Raw genomic sequence first — 27,391 nt, forward strand, 5'->3', positions numbered from 1 at the left:
CCCATGCTCTGGAACAAGATTCCAATCTACATTAGGCAGAGCTCCTCGCTAACCCTCTTCAAGAGAAACCTTGACGAGTGGATGGGAAACCAAGTTTACCCCGGGGATCACTTCAGTGGCTCTGCTGGACAGAGGCACAGGGAACTAATCTAAGCGGGCGACGAAAGCCAACACATTCCGGCTAGGCTTATAAATGCCTTCGGGCAGATAGCCTAGTACCTACCTATGAACCTATAAATAGCCCATGCAGGTCTTGAACCCAGGACTCTGTACACTGTAGTCACAGCACTTAACCACTAAGCCATCAGAGCTGCTTTAGATCTCTTTAATAGCTGTTTATGGGAAAGAGTAGTGGAATCTAGGTTAAGAAGGGAGGTGATGATTAGTGATCAGCAGTATTGTTTCATGCCAGGAAAGAGCACTACAGATGCGATGTTTGCTCTGAGAGTGTTGATGGAGAAGTACAGAGAAGGTCAGAAGGAGTTGCATTGTGTCTTTGTGGACTTAGAGAAAGCATATGACAGGGTGCCTAGAGATGAGTTGTGGTACTGTATGAGGAAGTCGGGAGTGTCAGAGAAGTATGTAAGAGTGGTGCTGGATATGTACGAGGGTAGTGTGACAGCGATGAGGTCTACAGTGGGAGTGACGGATGCGTTTAAGGTGGAGGTGGGATTATATCCAGGATCAGCTCTGAGCCCTTTCTTATTTGCAATGGTGATGGACAGGTTGACAGACTAGATCAGACAGGAGTCCCCGTGGACTATGATGTTTGCAGATGACATTGTGATCTGTAGTGAGATAAGTGAGAGTAGGGAACAGGTGGAGGAGACCCTGGAGAGGTGGAGATATGCTCTAGAGAGAAGAGGAATGAAGGTCAGCAGGACTGACAGAATATGTGTGTATGAATGAGAGGGAGGATAGAGGAATGGTGAGGATGCAGGGAGTAGAGGTGGCGAAGGTGGATGAGTTTAAATACTTGGGATCCACAGTTCAGAGTAATAGGGAGTGTGGAAGAGAGGTGAAGAAGAGAGTACAGGCAGGATGGAGTGGGTGGAGAAGAGTGTCAGGAGTGATTTGTGACAGACGAGTACCAGTAAGCGTGAAAGCGAAGGTCTACAAGAGGGTAGTGAGACCAGCTATGTTATATGGGTTGGAGACAGTGGCATAGACAAAAAGGCAGGAGTCAGAGCTTGACGTGGCGGAGTTGAAGATGTTAAGATTTGCACTGGGTGTGACAAGGATTGACAGGATTAGGAATACGTATATTGGGGGTCAGCCCAGGTTGGAAGGTTTGGAGACCAATCCAGAGAGGCAAGATTACGTTGGTTTGGACATGTGCTGAGGAGGGATGCAGAGTATATTGGGAAAAAGATGCTAAGGATGAAGCTGCCAGGTAACAGGAAAAGAGGAAGGCCTAAAATAAGGTTTATGGATGTGGTGAGAGAGGACATGCAGGTGGTTGGTGTGACAGAGCAAGATGCAGAGGACAGGAAGAAATGGAAACAGTTGATCCGCTGTGGTGACTCCTAACGAGAACAGCCGAAAGAAGAAGAAAAACAGTTGTTTATGCCCTCATTTGACTTTCAAATGTGCAGCAGGTCTGATAGGATAGCATCTGTTTTGGTTCTGTGCACTAGGCAGACATTGTCCGTCGGTAGCCTGTATGATAGTGAGAGGAGAGACAAGACTTTCAGATCTGAATAGCATTTATGATTTAGGTTCTTAATTTGAGTGTTCACAAAGCTTTCTTACTAAGTAAGTCATGGTAAATGTTTGGTTAGGCTCATAGCGAAATAGTCATTATACTCTAATCGGCCTGATGAGTGCAGAATACAGTGGAATGATCTCATCCCTAGACCTGGATACCATACCCTTGGTAATAAGCCGTGCAGTGAAAAAGTGCTTTCTTACAATAGTGCATATGTGGTGATTGAAGCACAGTTTGTCTGCACAGGTTCCTAGGTTTCAAACTACTGGACAAGTTTTCATGGGTGTATTGTTAGTGTGATAGTTACAAGGACTACTTGCTTGTCATTGGATACTGTTATATTTTTCTTGGCATTCAGTTTAGGTCCATGATTTTGATGCCCTCTATAGGTGTGGGAATGATCTTCTTGGAGGATCTTTGTGTCCTCTGGGAAGTTTATGATGGCACCAAGTTTACATTCATCTGCAAACATGGTCAGCGTGATTGTTTAACAGGAGCTTTGACCTTCCCAGAAGTAAGTGCCAAAGAGGAGTGACCCAATGATTAAACCCTGGGATTTATCACTAGTGCCAGGTCTTTTGTAGGAAATAGAGTAGTCCACCCTAATTTCCTGGGCTCTCTTTGTGAGCCAGTTTACTTTCCAGCAAGTTACCTGGTGATTAACATTTAGTTGAGTATTTTATATACGATACTAGTGTGTGGGATTGTGTTGAATGCCTTTGCAAAGTCTAGATATGACGTGTGTACTAAATTGCCCTTGCCCATTTCTTCAGTAACCTTCCTGAAGAAGTCCACTAGGTTAAATAGGCAGGATCTGCCTTAACAAAACTAAATTGTCTTGGGTCGAGAATTTGTAGGTTGCGCATGTCGTTATTTATTAATTCCATGATGAGCTTTTCCATAGCCTTAAAGATGAGGCTGGCCAGAATTATGGGTCTGTAACATGTTTCTTGGGACTACTGATGCCCCACCTTTGTGCAAGGGGATGACCGTTGCTATCTTCCATTCATTCAGCACAGAGCCTCTTTAGAGGCTGACATTGAATATCTTTCATAGAGGGTCTGGCAGGTCCTGTTTCAGTCAGTCCGGTAAGCATCTGGTATGTTATCCAGCCCTATAGAAGCAGTGTTCTTGGCCATGGATCGTGCCTTGTGGACTCCTCCTTGGGGATTTGAGGGGTTGTAGATGTGGGTATGAGATCTGGAAATGTAGAAGTAGTAGCTCTAACTTCACTCTAAGTATATCTGCTAGTAGATTGGCTGTGTTCTCCAGGTCTGAGTGTGTGATGTCCAGCATTTTGAAGAGCTAATAGTAAAGGATATTATTTTTAAGGTTTCTAACATGGTTAACAAAGGCTTTGTGCTTGGTCTTTGCCTGGATGGCAGTTTTTACCTCTTAGCTGATTTAGCTTGTTCTTTTATTATAGAGCCTCTTTATACTTCGGCTCCATCATAGGGGTTTATTTTTGAATTTGGCGTTGTATTTAACTTGGAGGGAGACAGATGCACCTATGCAGTTCTTTGAGTGTACATAGTATTTGATAGTAAAGGAGTCTGCATAAGCAGTGGGGGTCATTGAGATGGAAGGGGATGTTAAATTTAGCCAGGTCATAATTTGTGAATATCATGGTATTGGAGGTTGCTTTAGTCACATTCACCTTTAAGACTGAAGTCAGATTTGTGATCTGGTTTGACTAGGGATGGAGTTACAATTGGTTAGGAAGTAGAACTGGTCCATATTGGTGAGGATTAAGTCCAGGATTTTATCATCCATGGCTGGAGAGTGGTCTGAGTTTTTGTATTGATGAAATCCAGAAATCTCTGGGCATATGTGTTAAAAGTCCTGGAGAAGAATGGTGTGTGGCTTAATGTATAGGGACTTCATGGTAGTTATGTAGGGGTTATGGGCTGAGGGGGCACTATAGTTAGCCTTTACCTCATAAGAGGGCTTGTTAATGTTAATGTTGGACATGGAGGAGTTCCAGATTGTTATCTTGTCTAAGTAGTCTGGAGGTGAAGTATTGTTTTTACAGATGTGGAAATGCTGCAAAACAAAAAAAGCAGTTCTCTTGGATAAAAAGAATTATTTCATACAGCTGCAAAACAGGCATCAAAACAACCCAAAAAAATTATGGGCAGGAATAAATAAACTACTTCACTCAGGCAAACCCTCTCCCTCATCTCCTACCTCCACAAGCAAAATCACAAATATACCTAATACATTCAACAAATACTTTATAGAAACTATCTCCAATCTTGTTCAACAGCAGCCCACATCCACCACCACTAATTGCCCCAAACCTGTAGATAGACCTAAAACAACCTTCCAATTTCACCCCTGCATTAGCCTGGTTTCAGAACTATCTGCAAGAAGACAACAAGCAGCTCGATGGAACAACCTATCCTCACTGCTACCCATCACCACAGGAGTCCCACAAGAGTCCATTCTAGGTCTCCTATTTTCCATTTTTAACTATCTTTGCAACAAGATGCAACTGTTATTCAATATGCTGATGACTCAGCACTACTCTTTTCAGCCAATGATCCTAAGAAACTCCTCTCTGTCACCCAAAAAGTCTTCCAAACAACCGAAACCTGGTTTCTTATCAAAAACCTAATACTAAATCCCAAAAAGACCAAACTGTTGATATTTAAACCAAACAAATCTACCACAATACCCAGACCATTTAATAGTGTTCAGGGATGGGACTATCCTCTCCCGAGACACTCATACTAAACTGCTAGGTGTGACTTGATAACATCCTCAGATTTGATCAGCAGTCACAAAAAACTGGGCAGTGTATACAAAAATAAACCATTTCTAACCCAACTTGCCAGGATAATTATTGTCAAAATTGCCTCCTTTCCAGATTATTCTATGCCTCACCCATTTTCACCAACCCACCCAAAACCGAAATTGCCAAGCTCAACACCTGTTACAGTCAAATTGCCAAATTTGCTACCGGTGCCCCCTACCGAGCCTACCACTGTCATTCCCTAAAACAACTTCATTGGCTTGAATGTCCTAATCTCCTAACATTCCATCAGCTTTCCTTTGCCCCCAAACTCCTACTACTCGCAGATAAAACTCCAGCAGTGGCCAATCTACTAGAACTACAAACTAGGGGGACTGTCTCTTCTCTAATTACATTGGTAACATTTGGAACGCCCTACCTTCTTCTATTACCTCAGCAGACTCAAAAGATACATTTAAAAGACTCCTCAAAGAACACCTAAAACTCACATGGATATGCTCATGCTCCTCACCAGACCGACATCCCCAACCATACCCTCCCTCTTCCCTTTTCTCTTGCTCCCTATCTGGGGTATGCCATTAAAAGGAACTGTAGCTTATTTTAACTACTAGCTTCCTCTTAGTGTCACCTCTGCATCTAGCCCCTTAGCTAGTACCTATACAGATAGTGGCACTAAAACATTGCTAGACATTCTTTTACAAACCTTTTATATTTTTCTTTCTTTGTACATCTTTGTGCCCACTTTTTCCTTGCTCTCTTACTTAATTTTTATATCCTACCACTTATCTCTGTTGTTTAAACCTGCTACTATACACCTGACTATGTTTAACTTGTACACATTCCAACTGTATAAAGTAAAAGTAATGCAACTTCTAGACACAAAGTTAACCTGTGTATCTTATTCTGCATTAGGTCTTACTTATGTATTGTCTCATCCAATTCTAAAATTGTAAAAGATGTGCACATTTTATTTAACTGTTAATTTTAAGCTTCGTAATTATGTAGCTGTGTTAATTTTAAGGTCTGTATTATCTAGGTAAATTTGCATGCTTCTGTATACTCCTAATATTTGCTTGTAATTTGATCTGTGGAGCTTTTATGCCCAGGCCTCCACTGAAAATGGACATGAATCCAGTCAAACTTTCCCGGTCAAAAAATGTAAAATAAATAAATATGTATCTTCCAATGGAGTCACCTATGACTAGGATGTTAGATTGTGTGGAGGTTAACCATGTGGACATTTGAACTGATACACTGAGGCTTGTGTATGTTTCATGGTGAGTGCTGTCTCTGTTGTGCGTTTGTGAGGTTGGTGATGGTACTTTCCCAGGTTGCATTTAGGAGGCCTTTGTGGTTTAGGTAGGTTACTTTTAAGAGCCTCAGCATGTGCAGGTCTGTGTGTTTGGTCTGATCTGTGTGATCGGTTTTGTGTGCTGCTTTACGGTACTGACAACCTGATTGTTATTTGTAGTGTCTTCATGAGAGAGTTTTGCCTTCACTAGCATTAAAATAAAATGACACTGTAAGTTTGTTTAAAGTAAATTGCTTTATTATTTGGAAACTTCTGAAAAGCAGAGACACTGATCAAAGTCTTAGGAGCACAACAATAAAGGAGTCCATGCTATCAGCTAGGACTTCGGTCCACTCCCTACAGATCACCATTATGGCTGCTCTGCCATTAAGCTGCTGAAGCATCTTTAACTCATTATAGCCTTGTCATGCCTCCAGACGTATCTGGAGTTGCATCCTTCTGACATCTCTAGGTGTCAGATATTGCTGCTATGATTGCATTAATAATTCCATAAGCATTCTACATACAAAGTATTAGAAGATTTCATCTTAAAGATTACATGATAGCAAGCACAACTGAATTGACCTCTGTCTAGTGCTGTTAAAGATATTGAAAGTTATTTCTGTACTGTTTATGCATAATGCAACATTTCTATTTCCCAAAATAGCTCAACATTCAAACGACACATTCAGAATTGCTTGGCCTCCTATGAAAGCTCACAGCTGTATAAAGAAAATGCTGTTGGCAATGTATGTGCCGTTTGAATGGCTACTGAGATACAGTAAGCTGTTCATACAACATTACAGAATATATTTACTGTGTTTTATTGTGGCTTATAAAATCCAGTTTAAGACCTAGAATGAAATGAATGCAACCAATGTCAAGATTACTTTGTGCTGAATAGATGACATTTATAGTTATAGTTCCCTTAGGTTTTTATGAATGAGCAGTCTTTTTGGTGATTTTCTGTTATACTTGTAATTTTTAACTTTCCTGTAGTGCTGCTTAATTTTATGGCTTTGTTTTAGTTGCATAGTTGTGGTTATTTTAAGATAACTAGCAATGTTTTTCATAGGTTGGTACTAGGCTATTGGCCCTAGGGCCTATACAAGCCTAGTCATAACAATTCCCTGGGTATTTCTTCCCACACTATTTACTTCCCTGGACCCCTGTCTAGCAGGGCGACTGATGTGTTCCCCGGGGTGAATTTCCTTTCTCCCATCCAATCATCAAGGTTCCTTTTGAAGAGGGCCAAAGAGGCGCTCTGCTTGACATGTATGGGCAGTCTGTTCCAGAGTCTGGGGAGTCTCTGGGTCAGGAACCTATCCCTCCAGCATGTTTTGTTTATTGTGATGACAAGATTTAGATCCCTTGAACGTGTGGCTCTGAGGGATTGGGATTTATTTTAAGTGTAGCATGTCCAACAGCTCTGGGTTTGACATGGCCTTGTATGTTAAGCAGAGATCGCCTTGGAGTAGACGATATGCGACAGAGTATAGCTGGAGTTTTTAAGGCGGTCAGCATAGGGCATCTGCTTTAGGCCTGTGATTCTTTTAGTGAGGTATTTCTTAGGTTCATAGGTTAGTACTAAGCTAACTGCCCTTGCAAGCCACTTTAAGCCTTGCCAATTATCCCTTGTGAGACTCAAACCCTGCTCCTTGTGTTTGTAAGGCAAACACCTTAACCATTAGGCCACCCTCCCATTCCCTGTGGCCTTTCCAGTTGCAGATGTCTTGATAGATACATACCAAATGGGGCGTTGTATATTTTATAATGGGTCTAATGAGGGATGAGTACAGTGTGACAATGACCTCCTTTTTTCTGGATGAAAAGCCCTTGGTGATGAGGTGTGCCACAAAGAAGGATTTCCTGACTGTTGTGGTGATGTGGTTATTGAAGGTGAGACCACTGTCCATCTGTGTTCCTAAGTCTCTTATCACACTTTCGGTGTTTAGTGTACTGCCATCTATGTGATAATTCACGGGTACATGTTTTTTCCCAAAGGGGATAACTATCCATTTTTTGGCATTGAGCTTGAGTCCATGGCTCTGGCACCAAGCATCTATTTCTGTAAGGCCCTTTTGTAGAGTATCCACATCATTTGGGGATTCAATAATGGCTCCCAGTTTGCAGTCATCTGCGGACATTGTTAGCCAGAGTCCCTTAGTGTTGGCCTGTACTTCAGAGAAGTAGATGCCAAACAAGAGAGGTCCCAGGACTGAACCCTGAGGTACTCCACATGTCACTTGTCTGGAGCTGGATTTGGAGTCAGCTACTTTTACAGTGTGGGTTCTGTCAGTAAGCCAGTTGGCAACCCATCGAGTGACGTAGGGATTAATGCCCAGCTTAGTAAGTTTATCTATGATTCCAGAGTGGGGGATGGTGTCAAAGGCTTTGGCAAGGTCCAAATAGGCTGTGTGGACAGCCTTACCCTTGTCCACGATTCTGGGGACTGATTCGAAGTAGTCAGTAAGGTTCAGGAGACAAGATCGGCCCTTCACGAACTCAAACTGGGTGCGGTCCAGTGTTTTAAGTTTGCCAATGTCTTTGTAAGTTCCATGATAATACATTCTATGGCATTGCATATCAGGCTCATCAGACCGATGGGGCAGTAGTTCTCGGGATCGAAGGTAGATCCCCCCTTGTGGAGTGGGATAACTGTAGCTGTGTGCCACCCAGTAGGCACGAAGCCTGAGATGAGGGTATGATTAAACATGACACTTAGGTGAGGTGCCAGTTCATTTTGTAGTTCATGTAGTACACAGCCCGGGATGTCATCTGGTCCCATGGATGCTGTATTCTTAGCTTTGGAGAGTGCATTTTTTTTTTACTTGTGTGGCCGTTATTACTGGAATTTGACAATGTTCCAGTATTGAGATGGGCCATTTAGGGGGTGAGAGGGGGGTGAAGTTGGCACTGAATCGATCTGCCAGGATATTAGCAATAGCTTTGGGATCAGTATATTTAATGCCATTCTGTTGTAACTCAGAGCAGATCTGAGCATTGCCATTTAGATTCTTGACATAGTTATAGAATGCCTTGTGGTTGTCTTTGGAATCTTTGGCAATTTTATTTTCGTAACTAGCTTTGGAGGATTTTATGAGGGTTCTCAGCTTCTTACTGAGGCTGGTAAGGGAGTTTTTTGCATCCTGGGATTTTCCTCTTTTCTGCAACAGTTTTTTCCTTTTGTTGTAAAGTTTGTTTATGGCAGGGGACCACCAGATTGTCTTCCTTTTTTTGGAGGAGAGCATCTTGGTTCTATTTGGGATGGCACGATTCATGCATGAGTGGATGTGCTCATACAGTGCCTTAGTGTAGGACTCAGCAGTCGAACTTTCAGTTCCCGTCTGCATGGGTGTCATGAAGTTTGTAACTTCTGACTTGAGTAGCATGAAGTTGGCCTTGGAGAAGTTTTTATGGAGGTTTCCTTACTGGGGGGTGGGTTGTGGATGTTAAGGGTGATTAGCTTATGACCTGACCAACGAGGGGGTTGACCATAGGTGTGGAGCATCGATTTCCCATGTTGGTAATGACCAGGTCTAGGATATTGGAGCCCCTGGTGGGACTGTGGATTAGTTGATCCAGGGCATTGGAATTTCTGAATTCCAAGAACCGTTGGGCAAAGGTGTTGGTGCATGAGTAGTTTTTCCAGTTAATGGCAAGGTGGTTGAAATCACCCAGTATTAGGGTGTTTGGTTGTATATTAATATTTTCCAGTATGTTCAGAAAGGTGTAGTGAGAATGTTGGGGCAAGGTGGGGGGGATCTGTAGCAAGCCACAATTTGGATTGCAGTCTTACCTAGTATTAGTTGCACATGGAGAATTTCAGACACATTGTGTTGGGCAACTAACCTGGTGGTGTGAATATCCTTGGTGAATATGGACACTCCTCCACCCTTAGTGTTTCGATCCTGGTTTGGTAGCCGAAAAGTGTGGTAAGAGTTGTAGCCTGGTATTGCAGGGGTGCTTTCTGGAGCCTTGAACCAGGTCTCAGTTACTGCACAGATATCTATGTTCTCCATTTTTAGGAGTGCCTCAAGAGAGGTTAATCTCTTTAGTTTTGAATCTGACCTGTTGTATGGGTAAGGGCACTTTCTTAGTTGGGTGGTTGGGATTCTCTCTTAATTTTACTAAAGAATTTTCTTTCTCTGTGTTTGATTTATGTGCGTGTGTGTTTTATTTGCATGGTATGTGAAGTTTCTTTTATTTATTTATTTTTAATTGCAACGAGACTTGAGTTACTGTCCTCAAATAAGGTTGCTTGATTGGTTGATGGTGCACATAGCATAAAGGGTCCCTCACTTGGTGATGCACATGGAGCGATGATTAAGATATCTACATTCTTTCCTAGAACATGCACCCCTTTATAAGAATATATTATTAGGATAGATAAATTGTGAGTTTATGCTTTAAGGGGGTTATCTGTACTACTTTGCATTGTTCCACACCAGGCCATGAGCCATAAGGTGTGTGTCTGTGTATTAGACTGCAGGTTGCAGCTGCAGTCTCTACAATAAGGGAGCAACTAACTATTAATCTTCATTGCCTGGTGGTATTGTAATGCTTGACTTTCTGGTGATTTCAATAAAATTTTCCATATGTATTAGTGGCCTATTGTTTCATATGTTATGTACATTTGGAGTAGTTGAAATAACACTTTGCCTTTACTTTAAACCAACCTTTAAATCCTTTAAAAATAAAGTGGATGAAGTTTTATATTATGGCCATTGGAAATGCAAGCAAAGATTCCTGTATCTGTGCTTGGAATAGATACTCACACTGGCTTTAAACCATTTTCTTTTATTTCTTGCAGCCTTTTCCACCCGATTATTCTCTGTACTGAGGTTTGAGAGTGTCATCCATGAATTTGACCCGTAAGTATTTTTTTTAATTAAAATTTATATTGAATGGGTTTGCAGTTTACACATAAAACATAGCAAGTTATAGCTTGAAGTAAAGACCAAGTTAAATTTGCTTAATACAAACTTTCCTTTTCCTCACACGTGTTCTTATACATCTTTATGCAATGTGAATACTTTTTCTGTGTCAAAAAATAAAACATTTGTTACTGCATTTAAAAATATATCTGCATTTTAAGTTTGCTTCCAAACTGGGAAGCCAAAAAGTACAGAGCCATATTTACTGCATTAATATTTATGGGCGGGCAGGATGTGCTTGCACCATTTTGGGTGTTCAGCTGTAATTCTGGGTTAGCATGTGTAAATAATTGTGTATTAGTTATATAATTGCCATACTATTACCAGATTATATTAACAGATTACCAACTGTTAGTCTTTTGCCAAACTGTGAGATTTGTTGATTGAGAGGGCACATTGTGTATGTGCTCCAAGTCTGACCATGAGAAAGCAGCCTAGACCTGTAACAGTAAATATGTAATTATACCAGCAGAAAGACCTGCTTCTGACAAATCTGTGGAAGAAAGGAAAATCATTAAAAATTAGAGGCACCAGAGTATTTGTAGAAAACTCTATGTACATCATACAGAAGAGAAGTAATTTTTTCCTGGCAAGTGGGTTATCAAGAGGCAGGTGTGAGGTTCAAGTTAACATGTCCAGCAGCCTCCATAATATTTTTTTCCCCTGGAAAATCAAAGCCCTTTTTGGATGCACAGTGAGCTAAGAGTGAGACAGGAGGCTGAAGCGTTCTGTGCTTCTCATTATTCAGACAATAACAGACCACATAAGGAGACTTTGTAATCTTTGAAATCTTTTCCCTTCTTCCAAGTTAAAGTACTTGAACAGGAAAAAAAAAAACAGAAGCTGACTAGAAGAATCAGAAGTGCCTTGGATTGAACCAGAGACCAGTGATGGTTGGTAAAGATGATGTGGAAGAAAACTATAATGAGAGAACTGTAAAATATTGATCCCATTAGATGTAGTTTAGACATGCAGACTGTGGTTCTGCAAGAAGTAATAGCTAAAAAATGGAAGTTTAACTGTGTTAAATTGGTAGGAGAACTGTAAACCATGAACCCTGTTATGTCATTAATGTTTTGAAGGACAGTAAAGAGACTAATGAAGTGTGTGTGTGTGTGTGTGTGTGTGTGTGTGTGTGTGTGTGTGTGTAAGTAAAACAGTGTTTGCTGTTATTAGTATTTTATTAAAATAAAAATCAATATGAAATTGAATAAGGTAATATAAGTATTAAGTGCTGCCCAAATAAGTAAACAGTTGTAAATTTTGACAAGTCTGCTAATTTGTTTTACCAGATTCCATGTATTAAGTTTGTTTTTTAGTTTTTCTTATTGATAATGTAAAATATTTTAAAATCCACATAAATACAAAAAAAAAGAAAAAAAAGATGAATTAAGCAGTTCCTGTTTGCAGATGCTGAGTGAAAAGGGAAAGGATAATTGTGTAGTTAGAAGTCATGTAATGAAGGCAGTCTGAATGCATCTTGAAGATACTACTGTTTCACCCTGCAGTGTCTAAACTGACCATAATAAGGGCAGATGCATAGTATTCAAGGTAACTAGTAAATTATATCCATTGTCTGCTTCTGTTGGTTTTAAGCAGGGAGGAATGTTGAAATCATAATTTGTTTGCCTGGGGAGTGATGACATATAAGCGTGAGTGAAAGCTGTGTTTGAAATTTAACTGAGGATTCGTATTAGAAGAAGTATCTGAGTGAAACCACAACGTCATACACGCGCAGATACTGTCAAGACTTGACAGTTATATGTATGTGAAAGTGGGTAGTGCAGCTTAACCAGGACTTGGGAAGCTTAAAAAAGACTGCAGATGCATAGAGTGCTGCTAACTGTGGCTGCATGCAGTGCATTTCAGCCGGACTTTGGGTGTATTGTAAATAAAAATTCAGCAGTTGTTAAATTTGCATCTGCTAGTCCTATTTGCTGGCAGTTGTGCAAGATGAAAATGAAAGGCACACAGCAAGAACAGCTTATGTGCATGGATAAAAATAGGCACAAATTGTATAGCCACGACTGACTGTGTTTTGTGTTACTTTAAATAGAGTAGTTAATTTAACTCGGGGGAGGGTATTCTTTTCATATATGAGTATTGGTAAATGTCTCTGTTCTTTCTGGCGTATATTGGGAGTAGTATTGTATTAGTTATGTTTTACTTGCATGTGTTTTTTCACTTTCCTTTGTAATCTCAAGAACTGAGCCGATGCACATAATTTCGTTTAGGCTACATCATCATCATCATCATCTTATTTTGGCTGTTCCCATTAGGGGTCGCCACAGAAGAGCACCTGTTTCCATTTCTTCCTGTCCTCTGCATCTTGCTCTGTCACACCAACCATTTGCATGTCCTCTCTCACCACATCCATGAACCTTATCTTAGGCCTTCATCTTTTCCTATTACCTGGCAGCTTCATCCTTAGCATTTTTTTCCCAATATACTCTGCATCCCTCCTCAGCACATGTCCAAGCCAATGTTATCTTGCCTCTCTGGCTTTGTCTCCAAACCTTCCAACCCGGGCTGACCCTCTAATATACTTATTCCTAATCCTGTCCATCCTCGTCACACCCAGTGCAAATCTTAACATCTTTAATTCTGCCACATCCAGCTCAAACTCCTGTCTTTTTGTCAGTGCCACTGTCTCCAATCCATATAACATAGCTGATCTCACTACCCTCTTGTAGACCTTCCCTTTCACTCTTACAGGTACTCATTTGTCACAAATCACTCCTGACACACTTCTCCAACCACTCCATCCTGCCTGTACTCTCTTCTTTACCTCTCTTCCACACTCACCGTTACTCTGAACTATTGATCCCAAGTATTTAAACTCATCCACCTTCGCCACCTCTACTCCTTGCATCCTCACCATTCCTCTATCCTCCCTCTCATTCACACACGCATTTTCTGTCTTAGTCCTGCTGACCTTCATAGTTTAGGCTACACACGTGTAGTTTTAAATGACAAAAAAGTGTGACTTTGACTTGACTGCCTTGTAAGATGGGTTGTGAAAATACACGGAGTCATGATCAAGGTGCACATCATGGTAGCATAGTTGCAAGCCTATTACAAATGTAGTAGATATTACATTCAGTTGTTTATACAAGTTCAGCACAAAACACGCACACACACACATTCAACTATATGCGTGTTTGAAGATTCTGCAGTGTCTGTGATAATGAATGAAGCAAGCACTGCTGAACTGCAGCGTATGCAATGTACAGGAACGAGCAACCCAGTTTGTAAATTTTGGAGCAACAGTGAAGGTCATCACGCTTTCTGGAGTACCAGGCATAATTTTTTTTTTTTATTAAAAATTGCTGCTCTGTGCATGATGTCAGAATTTTGAAAGCTCTGTTAACCTTTCTTATTGGGAAAACAGACTGCACGTGTATTTTAGAGCAACTCTACAGTAGCTATATAACATTAACAGTGGTGGCGAGTTGTGAAAATGTTTTATTTTCTTTGGTATTTCAACCTAACCTGTGACTAGATTTATTGTACATATATGTGTTGCAACAAACTACATAGTAGTTTATGTACAGCTCTCATTTTGATCATTTCTGTGTTGAACTCTGTGGTTTTGCAGCTTGTCTTGTTTTTGGGGTAGCTTTATATGGGCAGTGGAAGGTATCAAGCACTATTCTTTGAAGGACATAACACCTACTGGCCCAAGGCTACTCTTCATTTGCAACACCATATTAAACGTCAGCCTTGGTGCTCCATATGGCCATTTTTAAATTGCATTAACAATGGTATTCATTCTGTTTGTATCATTTGAACAGTTTGTGCGCCTCATGGACAAACCTTGTCTTTTGTAACATAAACTGGATTGAGCCCTGGTATACACTGTTTCATGAGTCATATTGAGTCTTTTTCTGTACATTTCCCAGAGTGCTGTCTTAAGCAATGTGACTATGAATCTCCCCCTTTGTTTTATGAGTGAGATTTAATTTTTAAATTGTGATAGTCATAATAAAAAAAAAAAAAGTCACACTAAAGTAATTGAAAGGATCAGCAAGTATCATGAAGTGCTGGTGTTTAATTCTGGTGTGCTTTTAATTTTGTCTCCCTTGAAATAAATATACAAGTTGGAGAACCACAGCAGTACAAGCAAAATGTATTAAAATATATCTCTTATGGTTTCTTGTGAATTATAATGCAAAATGTCCTGTTTGTTTCTATTTCATGTTGGCAGATACTTTAACTACCGCACTACCCGCTTCCTGGCAGAAGAGGGCTTCTACAAGTTTCATAACTGGTTTGATGACAGAGCATGGTATCCTCTGGGGAGGATCATTGGAGGGACTATTTATCCAGGTAGGGTTTGGAAAGCATACTGACATGACTGTAAGCTCTCATTTAGTATTGGAAATGAGTAATCTACACAATCTCTTGACGTGATTTTGTGATTCATAGGCTTGAATATCAAGGTTATTGTCTGTTATTTTCTAGAAACTAGACTGAAATAAAAACATTTAATGATTCTTTAAGTAGACATACATTATTTAGTCATGCCACTTACAAGAGTGCTATAGCAAGCGGGTCAGTTATCTCTTGATATTTGCTGTTACTCTTGCAAGTTCTTACACTTGCCATCATTTGTTAGGGGAGTTGAGGCTTGGTTTGATTTATTTTATTTATTTAACCAGGTAGGCTGTTGGTTTGAGGACCCTTTTGGCTATTACCTTGTCCAAAGATACATAAACAAAGTACCTTAATCATATGTGGTTACATTATCAGATCATGATTCACTTTTTGGTCAGTTGTTGACAAATTTATGTGTGATCTAATTGACTTCTCAAGTTATTTCTTCTGCTGTTGGAGACCTAGGTATGAAAGCTGTTGACTCCCTTCCCTTCCCAAACCAGGGGCCCTTTAAATATGGTTATAACAGAAGTACAAGCCATATACAGTTTCAGCACTAGTGCATGACAACTTCTTATTAACCGAGTGGTATACTCATTGTAGATAAATTATATGCTGAGTAAGAAATGAAGTTCATCTCCTTTGTGGAAGGGGAGCTGTAAGAGTATATTGCAGTATTTCAGTTTATTCGCCATGCAGTTTATTCCATGTTAAGAACCAGCACAGGTCTTAACACTGCCCAGGTGCTAAAGTAAGGCACATTTGCATATCCTCCATATTGTTCCACATTCTCTTCATTTCTTCTCGCTGTTCGAGTGTTGCACATCTGCTGTAATTCAAGAAAAAAATTATAAAAACTTGTTTTTTAACTTATTTTACATAATGGTTTATTTTTTATAATCTCTGTGGCATAGAGACACAAGTCCTGTCTATAAGTCTGCTGACCCAGGATCAGTTAGTGGCTTGGATACTAGAGGAACTGGCTGGAGAAGAGAGGCAAATGACAAGAGTGGAGCCTGCTGACCTCTCTTTTGGTGGGGAGGGGCAGGCAAGGGGATCAATCCTATGGTGTGGACTCAATGTAGAAGCCCAAGTGTAGACTGCAGATTGTAGAAGTGCTTTGTGTCATATGGGCGGAGCCACTGAGGGATGCCTCTTTTGTAGAAGTGGCATACATGCCTCACGTTACACGTCACCTTTTAGAATGCAGTAGATACGAGCTATGGAATAGTTAGGGCCATGTACCCAAAGACAGGGGGACAACACTGTATCCCTCACTTTTAAAAAGGAACAAATGGCTGTAAAGCTCCCACCTGTGGAAGAATGACTGAGCTGATGCAGACAGTTGGGCGAGACTTGATGATCATTGAGGTAACCGGAGCGAAAAAATTTTATATTTTTTTTTCATCATGTTCCTGGCTGGGAGAAAGTAAAAAAAAAAAAAAAAAATAAAGAAAGTGACCAGACTTGTTATAACGGAGGATGGTGCGTGTATGCGTCTGCATGCGTGCATGTGTCTGTTTGGTTTTGTTTGTTTATTTACTGTTTGGTAACTGGGTAGATGGGCTGATTCAAAAACACCCTTTCAGCCACAACCCAAGAGCATGTATAAAGTGACAAATATAGACATGGACAAACAGAACTGTATATCCCATCAGAAGTTTGGTACAAATTCATGAGTACAGAGAATACACAGAATACTAAATAAATATAAATAGATGGTTTGCAGATACTTGGATACAAACTATTCACAATATATTACATTTCAAGATATGATATGTTGGGGAGGAGTTCTGCTGGGTGATGGCAGAATGGTTGTGTTTATCCTTGTCTCTAAAGTGTTTGCTTTCAGTTTTGTTACACAAATATTTGGAGACCTGATGTCTTGAACTCAGTGACAGTTTGCAGACCCTTTAATTCAGATGGTAGTCTGTTCCATAGTGCAGGGCTTAGTCTGGAGAAGGCTTGTTCATCAGTAGCAATATTATATATGGCTATGATCAATTAGAATGTTCTTTTCTGTGTAGTTCTTAGGGAGTGTACTTGTTCTTGAATGGAAGGTTTCCTCCTCAAAGAAGTTTAGTATTTTGTATTTAATAATAGCTAGGAGATAAGTTAACCTTTCTGTGACTAGCAGCCAGTTTAACATCTGAAGCAGGCTACAGTGGTTGGATCTATTGTCAGCCAAGAGTGCAGATCTGTAGATTTTTTTCTTGGTGCCCTGCAGTTTTAGGGTATTTTGAGCCTAGTGCAAGATGAGTAAGGGTAGTCCATATTTCAGTTAAGGAAGTTTTAATAATTTTGGCTATAGACAATTGGGCATCACTGGAGAGTAGATGAGAGGTTCTGTACCATTGAGTCGATATAAGACTATGTTGGTGATTTTTTTATTTTATTTTTTTTTCCCTCTCTTGAGCTGAGAATGTTCGTGAAGGATCAAGAGTCAGTCCTAGGTACTTATATTCAGAATCAAGTGGCATAATGATGTTGTGGTTATTTTATTATGTTAGTGAGGAGTAACTGTGAACTGCGGTGGTGGTGCTGCGGTAGCGTTATTGCCTCACAGTAAGATGTTGCCTGTTCGATTCTCAGCTAAAGCGTCTTCTGTGTGGAGACGTGCGTGAATGGGTGTACCTTCGTTGAAGGTTGTGCGTCAGGGCTGGCAACTTGGCATGTAAAAATGTACTGCCAATCATTAGCAGACCGGAGTTCGGCTGTGGTGACCCCTAACCGGGAACAGCTGAAAGACACAACAACAACAAGTGAGGAGTAACTGTGGAAGTTTCTGAGGTCATGAGAATAGCAAAAGGTTTATTTTCTTGTGGTTAATTAGAAGGTGATTGGGCAAAATGTAATCTCATAGGTTGGAAAAGGATAATTTCAGCTTATTTTGTAGAGCAGAAGGGCATTTATTGTCTTATAATAGTAGGATGTCATCTGCATAGAGTATGACATCGAGGGAGGGGATATTACTTGTGAAATCATAATGAGTAATGAAAAACAGCATGGGGCCCAATATTGAATACTGGGTACTCTGGAATATAGGGTGCCATTTGATGGTTATTAGAGTGGACCTGGAATGTTCTATTCACAAGGTCACTTTACAACCACTTGACAGCTTTGTTGCCAAAATTAAATTTGTGCATCTTCATAAGGTGGATGTTGTGGCAATTTCAAGTGCCCTTGGATGTGTGCTCGTGCGTGCATGTGTCTGTGTGTGTCTGTGTGTGTATTTCTGTGTGTCTGTGTGTGTATTTCTGTGTGTCTGTGTCTTTGTCTGTGTGTGTATTTCTGTGTGTCTGTGTGTGTGTCTGTGTGTATTTCTGTGTGTGTGTGTGTCTGTGTCTGTGTGTGTGCCTGTGTCTGTATTTCTGTGCGTGTGTGTCTGTGTCTGTGTGTATTTCTGTGTGTCTGTGTGTATTTCTGTGTGTCTGTGTGTATTTCTGTGTGTCTGTGTGTATTTCTGTGTGTCTGTGTCTGTGTGTATTTCTGTGTGTCTGTGTCTGTGTGTATTTCTGTGTCTCTGTGTGTGTATTTCTGTGTGTCTGTGCCTGTGTCTGTCTGTGTGCCTGCGTCTGTGTGCGCCTGTGCCTGTCTGTGCGTGTGTGTCTGTGTGATTGCTTACCTTGGTTGCGGCAGAATGTCAACAGCAAGAAAGTTTGACCACAAGGTGCACAACACTAACGTCAACAGTCAACTGTACATTGAATTGGAAAATCCTGTCTACATGCAAAACAAAAAGAATTGTTTCTTGCAAACCACCCTGCACTCCCCACACACTAATTTTATATACTAACTTGAAGATCATACAGTTCCCGAGGATTGTCGATCTGGCGCACTTGTCCACCATCTGCATATGTCGACCAGTTGTGGTTGATCAAGTAGCCATCAACATTTTGCTGTGTTGACCAAATTCAAGAGACCCTGTATATATTTAAGTAGCATGTTTATGTGTGTAATGATTGTAGAACATGTTAGTGACGTGCCCAAACATGTAAGCATAATAGAGCCAATGGTGGCACATTGAAAACATACTTACTGAAAAAGTAAAAGGGAAAAGCAGGGTTAGAGTCACCTCACATTAGTAAAGTGCTGCGTGGAATCACCCCCCCTACATAATTTTATGTCAGGTAACCCTATCCCCAGCCGTAGATCTAGATCAGGGCACTTGTTCCAGGAATGGCATGGCAGAGAAGGGGGATTAGGATCATCCATTTCTGGAAGGCAGAATGGAGAGGCAGCCTGAGGAGTCATTTATACTGCCATCATGAGGACTTTTGCTTTTTGTGCCCTAGTTAATCCACAGCAGATTGGATTATGCATACTGAACTAAGCTGTGCAGTGGTTCAAGGGAGTTGCCTCACCGCTGCAGTATTTTATGCATGTTGCAGCCCCAGTTTTACCATTGTTGTGCATAGCTTTGACTTGCCTCAAGATGCCCCCATGCCTTCAGCCCGAAATAGGTAAGCAGGCCTTGCCTGGTCACTCTTGTCTCTTGTCATTGGCTCCTGCATAATGCAGACCAGTATTTGAACCCTGGTTGTAGTCAGGACTTTATCCTGTGTGTTGTGGAACAGTTTCCATTCTTTGAGCATTTCTCCTTTCCACATAGTGATGAAGCCATGGCGTTATTATACATAAGAGAGCAGTTGGAGTGAAGTGCTCCACATGGTGACTGCAGGATGTTCTTCGTGTTTCACTGTTGCAGTCATTACATTTGGGTAATCTGCTGGCAGGTTGCCCTCAGTCGGCCTGAATTCCAAAGTCTTGGGTCCTGCGTCGGTTGCTGTCTTCTCTTCCATGATGTCAGGTCGTCAGGGGTATAAAACATGCAGCCGACGCCATTTTCTTCAGTCTTTCTTGCCGCGCGGTGCCCGAAGCAGAAGCATTTCGCAAGTGCCGGTTGGCCGACTACTGAAATATTCGCGTTTGAGTTTCAGAACCGAAGTCTTCAATAAAGCTAAGTACCCCGTTGGGGAAACTTTTTTCTTGCTTTTTACCGATGTCAGAAAAAGTTAATAATTGTATTACTTGTGGGAAGCAAATACCTCATAAGGATTTCCATTTATACTGTATTCCTTGCCTAGGCCCTAATCACAATGTGCCTGACTGTCGGTTTTGTACTAGATTTAACCAACGCACTATTAAACGTCTGTATATTTTTGCATCCAAGTATTTTGGAAACTGATTTAACTACCCAGAGATGTCATCAAATAGCAATCCGACTACTGGAGTACATAAAAAACGCAAAGAAAAGGACAGAAAGGCAGTAGAGATCCAAAACCGACGACGAAGCTTCTCCTAAGCCAGTCACCGGTACTCAGTGAGGTGCTTTCGCAGCCCCTGATACCCGCTACCTTCGAGTCGCAGGCCTCTACTGACACCCATGTGGAGTCTGGCATGCCGCAAGATACTCAAGGTATTGGACTGACGGATATATCTCCCTCAGATGGGTCAGGAGCTGCTGAGCAGGCACCGGCTTCTGAGGGTGTATTCAGACCTCAACATTTTTACATCAAACCGACGAAAGCTGCAAAACCAAAGGCAGACATCTTCTAAAACTAAAAAAAAATGACGCCTGAGCCACGTGCCCAGGCGTCTATGCCTAAAAAACAGATGATCGAAATGGCTGAAGACCTTATTACCTTGATGAGGGGTACCCATCCCCCTCCAGATAAGAGGCCTAGGCAAGACACTGACTATGAATCTTCAGATCAGGTTTCTATTTCTTCTGATTCCTCTTCTGATCAGGAATTATCTTCACCTCCCTATGAGGATTCTGATGCTGAGGAGTCTATTCCATCTGCATCTCCTCCTGAGGATTATTAATTTGGAGAAACCTTGCATACTTTGAGGGAGCATTTTCACTGGGAGAGTCAAGACTTCTCAGAATCAAAAAAGAGGCTCAGGGATTTCCTCCTTCTCCCTCAGCACAAGCCTTTAGCCATTCCCCCTGTGTTAGACATTGTGGATGATGTTTTTTCGGAGTCAAGCCTGACCCCTGACTCTCTGCCTCCGGCTCCCAGTAAGCCTGACAGGTATTACAGGGTCCCTGACTCTCATAAATTTTTATTTAGAAACCCTGCTGCTGATCCTGAAACTATTTTACAGGGTCCTAAGGGAGTTAAGGCCTCAACAGCAAAAAACCCTACCTCCTCCGACAGAGATTCCAGGGCGCTGGACAGATGAGGAAAAAAGGTTTATACATCTGCAACCTTGGCAATCAGGGCCTTAAACTGTCAATTTCATATGCTTAAGTACCAACAACATGTTATGGGATTGCTGAAACAGAAAATTATGTTGATTTCAGAATGTGCAGAAAATAAGGAATTGCAGGAATTATTGCATGCAGCTGAACAAGTTGGAAAGCATACTTTGCAATGTGGTTTTGATTCTTTAGAGGCCTCCTGCAGGGCCGCAGTTACTGGATCTGTATTTAGGAGGCATGCCTGGTTAAAGGAACAAAATTTGCCTAATCATGTTAAAGCTAAATTACTATATGCACCTTTACAGCATGATTCTCTGTTTGGTATTAAGGCAGAAGAGGTTTTAAAGAAAATGGAAGACAAAGCTAAGTCTATGCAAACTGTTAAAAGATTTCTTACAAGTGCAGCCACCTAGATTCCGTAGACACTGACCTACAAAGAATTGGCCCTTTCCTGTGTCAGACAGAGCTCAAAGGGGCAAATCCAGACACCCTAAGGGTTCCAGGTTCCAGGCTCAAGACTCATACAGGTCAAAGCAATGGGGCGCATCCACCTCCAAATCTGGAGGGGATAAAGCGCAAACCTACAGAAAGCAATCCCAATGACTTCCCTCTGCCTACACCAAGCACTTATCTTTTGGCAGCACCCATAGGGGGAAAATTAGCACTTTTTGCTCAAAATTGGCAGTTAATAACCCAGGACAAGTGGGTACTGAACATCGTATCACAGGGATACATATTCATTTCCACACTCTGCCAATGACAAATGGTTGGCCAGACCTGCCAAAAAAATCAATGGGCAGAAGCACAGAAACAGGTTACATCCCTCATGGATATATGGGGGCCATTCAGACAGTGCCAGAACAGGTAAAAGGGCAAGGTTTTTACTCAAGACTGTTCTTGGTACCCAGAAAGGACAAGGCCTGGCGGCCAATACTGGATTTATCAATTTTGAACACATACCTGGACATTCCAAAATTCAAAATGCTCACTTTGCAACAGCTTCTGCCCATGTTGGGCAAGAATGCTTGGCTGGTGACTTTAGACTTTAAAAGAGGCATACCTGCATGTTCCAATAAGACAGTCGTGCAGAAGATACCTCAGATTCAAGGCTGGCTTAATTCATTACCAATTCTCTGCACTGCCCTTTGAGTTATCTACTGCGCCCCGGGTCTTTACAAAGTGCCTGGCACCAGTAATTGCATTTTGCAGACAAAAAAATATTCAAATATATCCTTACTTGGACGAATGTCTCATTCAAGCAGATAACAAGGACACTCTTCTACGACACCTGGCATTTGTGAAAAGGCTTCTAGCATGCCTAGGGTGCACAATAAATGAAAAATCACAACTGGTACCCTCTGAAAAGATAACATTCCTGGGTGCAAGCTTGCATACAACTGCCCAGATGGCTTGCCTCACGCCAGACAAACAAAGGCAACTGACTACTTACTTCAAACTGATGGCAACAAAAATCCAGTCTACTGCAAGACCGATTTTGCAGGCTCTGGGCTTCATGGCATCTTGCATCCTACTAATTCCATATGCAAGACTGCATAAGAGGAAACTTCAATGGTACCTAAAAAGTTTATGGAGTCAGCATTCACACAGTCTGGAAACAATGATTCCACTCATTCCCTGCCTGCAACAGGAGTTTTTATGGTGGGCAAAGGCCTGTCACCAAAACGTGGGATGGCCCTTCACTCTACCCCCTGCCAGCCAAACCTTAACAGCAGACGCATCAGATTATGCCTCGGGGGCCCACATGGCAGGAAGAGACATTCAGGGCATATGGGCACCAAATCAAATGCATCTACATATCAACCAGAAAGAGATGCTAGCTGTTCAAAATGCCCTAACAGCATTTAAGGACTTATTTCATCCAGGACAACTATTGATAAAGACAGACAACACCACAGTCATGTGGTATATAAACAGGCAAGGGGGCACACACTCATACCTCCTTTGCAGATTAGCCATGGCACTTTGGGACACAGCTTTGACCTACCAGATAAATCTTCAAGCTCAATTCCTGCCAGGAAAACGGAACACTCTGGAAGACGATTTAAGCAGAAACCTTATGGATCCTCAAGTTTAAACTAAATCCGCAAGTATTCAGCATGATAATAGAGAAATGTGGGAGCCCAAACATAGATCTATTTGCCTGTCCTCAAAATTATCTACTGAAAAGATTCTGCATAAGGACTTATCACAGACAAGCATGGAAAGTGGACGCCCTATCTTTCAGCTGGAAAAACCTGTTAGTTTACGCCTTTCCTCCTCTGCCCCGTCTACCCAAGGTCCTCCTAAAAGTCAGACACGAGAAACCAAAGAGGATATTAATTGCCCTGGACTGGCCCCGCCAATACTGGTACCCAGTCCTGAGGAACTTGTCTCAATACCCAGCTTGGACCTTGCCTCAAAGACCACAACTACTGTCCCAACAAAACAATCAGATCCTGCACAATCAACTACGGACTCTGAACCTGGCAGCATGGCTAATCATGTAATCAGACCAACGACGCCTCTCAGTAAAGCTGTGATGGATGTCATTTTGGAAGCAAGAAGGCCTAGTACTAGAAAATCTTAAGCTGACAAATGGAAGAGATTTTGTGCATGGAATCGAGCACAAGGAACTGATACAGCAGAACCACATATTCTTCAGCTGTTACAATACTTAACTGAGATGCTTGACAAAGGCCTATCTTTCTCATCAATCAAAATTCATGCCTCTGCCATTTCGGCTCATTACAATACAGAGCCACCACTGTATTATCATCCCTTACTAAAGCAGTATCTTAGAGGAGCCAAAAACCTAAGGCCTCCTGGAAGATCACCATTACCTGCATGGGACCTCAATTATGTGTTGGAAAAGCTCACCCTGCCTCCATTTGAACCAGCCGCTACCGCTGACATAAAGTTCTTATCATGGAAGACAGCCCTGCTACTAGCATATACTTCAGCAAGAAGGGTTTCAGAGCTACAGCCCTCATGGCTGTAGAGCCTTTTATCATATTTTACCCAGACAGGGTGTCTCTGAGGACAAATCCTACTTTTATGCCTCAGGTGGTTTCCAGTGTGGCTCTTAACCAAACAATTCATCTGCCAACTTTTTATCCAAATCCGTAGAACAAAGGGGAGAGAATTCTGCATTCCTTGGACGTACACAGACAGCTAAGATTCTACTTGAGCAGGACAAAAGCTCTAAGAAAAACTGAACAATTACTAGTTTCATATGCTGCAGAATCAGAAGGAAAGGCCATCTCAAAGCAGACAATTTCAAAGTGGTTAAGCCACTGCACTGCATCCGTTTCTGCTACTCGCACCATGGTAAACCTGTGCCCAAGGGCATTAGGTCTCATTCCACCTGAGCTGCAGCTACTTCGGCAGCCTTTCTCAGAGGAGTACCAACCAAAGACATTCTAGAGGCTGCTACTTGGAGTTCTGTTCACACCTTTACAAAGCATTACCATTTGCCTTTCTATTCTAAGTCCAGGACAGGCTTTGCCACTGCAGTGCTGCAGGCCTTCTAGCCACGCCTAATGCCGTTTAACTCCAGCCTCCCAACCATAGCTTTGGGATTTTTCCCAAATGTAATGACTGCAACAGTGAAACACGAAGAACGTAGTACAGTTGTGTACACTTACCATAAATGTAGATGTTCGAGTGTATTCACTGTTGCAGTCCAGGTTACCCTCCCATCATCCCCCTGTCATTCTACAGTTTATCTTTCCTTTTCTATCTTCTACAACCTATGTGGTGTATTTGCTTGTAGATGAAGGTATAGTTTATATTGATGCATGTATATGTATGTATGTGTATGTATATATATATATATATATATATATATATATATATATATATATATATGTATATATATATATATATATATGTGTGTGTGTGTGTGTGTGTATATATATATGTATATATATATATATATATATATATATATATATATAGCTACCTTTTTGGGGGCACCTGACATCGGGGGCAAGAAAAACTAAAGAAAATGGCATTGGCTGCATGTTTTATACCCCTGACGACCTGACGTCATGAAAGAGAAGAGAAGACAGCAACCGACTGAGGGCAACCTGCCAGCAGATTACCCAAATGTAATGACTGCAACAGTGAATACACTCGAACATCTACATTTAGGGTAAGTGTACACAACTGTACTATACTTGCCCTCCTGCAAAACATTGAGTTATGTTTTGAGGATTCATTGCTTTATTGTTTCTGATTTTGATGTTTTACATGTGGGACTTTACTATAGAAATTTTTTGAACCTCCCTGTAAAGGAAGAGTCGCAGAATGCTTTTTGTTTTCAGTGAAGCAGTCTAGATTTGCTGTATTTTTCGATAATACAGCTGTTAGTGACATGTTGCTTAAGTATAGAGCAGCTCAACAGCCCCAGTGTTAATGTTGTAAATGCATGAGCAGCCATCACCTTGTCGGCTAGGATAAAATGTTGCTCACTGTTGTAGTGTCATCCTGCAACTTAAAAAAATCCGTGGTTCTTTGCTGAATCGGTTGGTGTAGAGTACGTTACCAGCTAATAAAACAAAGTGACAGACTTGCTGCTGCTTGAGCTCTTAGATTTGCCATCATGGTCTTTGCCTTCCATCTGTGGCTGTGCAGTTAGTCCAGGGCTTGCTGTCCTTTTACCTAAGCACGTAAACTGACTAAAACACAGACTGTACCATTTCCTAGTCTTGCACTGAGAAAGACGATACAATAAGAAACAAAACCAAGTGCTAGAAGAAAATGCATTCATGCTTTAATGAGTCTACCTATCCATTTATGCATCCAGCCCAGTGTCTCACAACTGTTTTCCCAGTGCTACCCTCCTTTTGTTAAACGTTTTAGTACTATTTGTACCATGTTTGCTTACACAGATGTCAGATGCAGTCATTGGTAAATTTTCTTGAATAAAATCCTCAGTTTTTAGCCACCGTAGCATTTTTGATTAATTTCTTTAAGTTGTCTGAATTCTTTAGCTTCTTTATAGTGTCTGACTTTTGTAACTTAACTGATTTTCCATCTCTCCACTGATCTGGCATCTTATATTCTCTTTAGTGTGCTCTGTGGTTGGGTTCAACTTTTCATCGGTTTGCCATGCTTATCTTAGACTTTTTACAAGTTCATGCACTTATGGATAGATATGTGTCCAGTGTGACACTTTTTTTTTTTTTTTGCTTTCCTCACCTGCCCATCAGCTTCCTTTCCGGTCCTGTACTCTGTCAATATGTTTACCTGATCTGACTTGCTCTTTCTTAGGCTAATCCTGACCCATGTCCAGGGATGTTGAGGAAATCTGATATCCTGGTGTAGCATCATACTGCCATCGAGAGTGTTTTTGCAATTGTGGTGTCAATATGATGGCAGTTGAACACCCCAGTAAGTAATCAGACTGTGGAGTTCTCTACCAACTGCAGGCAGTCAAGTTCTGTGTCTGGAGGCTCTTTGTATAGAGCATTGCAGTGGTCAGTTTGGTAGGAGACAAGCACATGTGCAACTGTAGAAAGATCCGAGGGTAGAATAAGATGATAAGGAGAGTATTCCTAAGATGAAACCAGACAAGCTAACAGAAGAAATCTGGTCCTTCAGTGTCAGCTTATCAAAATCACCCTTAAGTCATGTGTTCATAGGTTGGTACTAGGCTATCAGCCCTAGGGCCTATACAAGCCTAGCCATAACAATTCCCTGGCTATTTCTTCCCACACTATTTACTTCCCTGGACACCTGTCTAGCAGGGTGACTGACGTGATCCCCGGGGTGAATTTGCTTTCTCCCATCCAATCGTCAAGGTTCCTTTTGAAGAGGGCCAAAGAGGCACTCTGCTTGACATGTATGGGCAATCTATTCCAGAGTCTGGGGAGTCTCTGGGTCAAGAACCTATCCCTCCAGCATGTTTTGTTTATTGTGATGACAAGGTTTAGATCCTTGGAGCGTGTGGCTCTGAGTGATTGGGATTTCTTTAAGTGTAGCATGTCCAACAGCTCTGGGTTTGACATGGCCTTGTATGTTAAACAGAGATCGCCTCTGAGTAGATGATATGCGACAGAGTATAGCTGGAGTTTTTTTAAGGCGGTCAGCGTAGGGCATCTTCTTTAGGCCC

General features: G+C 41.4%; 1 protein-coding gene across 1 annotated transcript in view; it reads left to right on the plus strand.

Annotated features, from left to right (window-relative positions):
• Positions 1-27,391, plus strand: part of STT3A (STT3 oligosaccharyltransferase complex catalytic subunit A) — a 696,810-nt gene that overhangs the window by 95,131 nt on the left and 574,288 nt on the right. Inside the window, exons 3-4 of the mRNA XM_044075147.1 lie at positions 10,568-10,628; positions 14,899-15,020. Of these exons, the coding sequence (XP_043931082.1) occupies positions 10,568-10,628; positions 14,899-15,020 (183 nt within the window). The remainder of the gene's footprint in view (positions 1-10,567; positions 10,629-14,898; positions 15,021-27,391) is intronic.

Source organism: Protopterus annectens, chromosome 6.part0 (assembly GCF_019279795.1).
Source record: "Protopterus annectens isolate FY-2018-M chromosome 6.part0, PAN1.0, whole genome shotgun sequence".
NCBI lineage: Eukaryota > Metazoa > Chordata > Ceratodontiformes > Protopteridae > Protopterus > Protopterus annectens.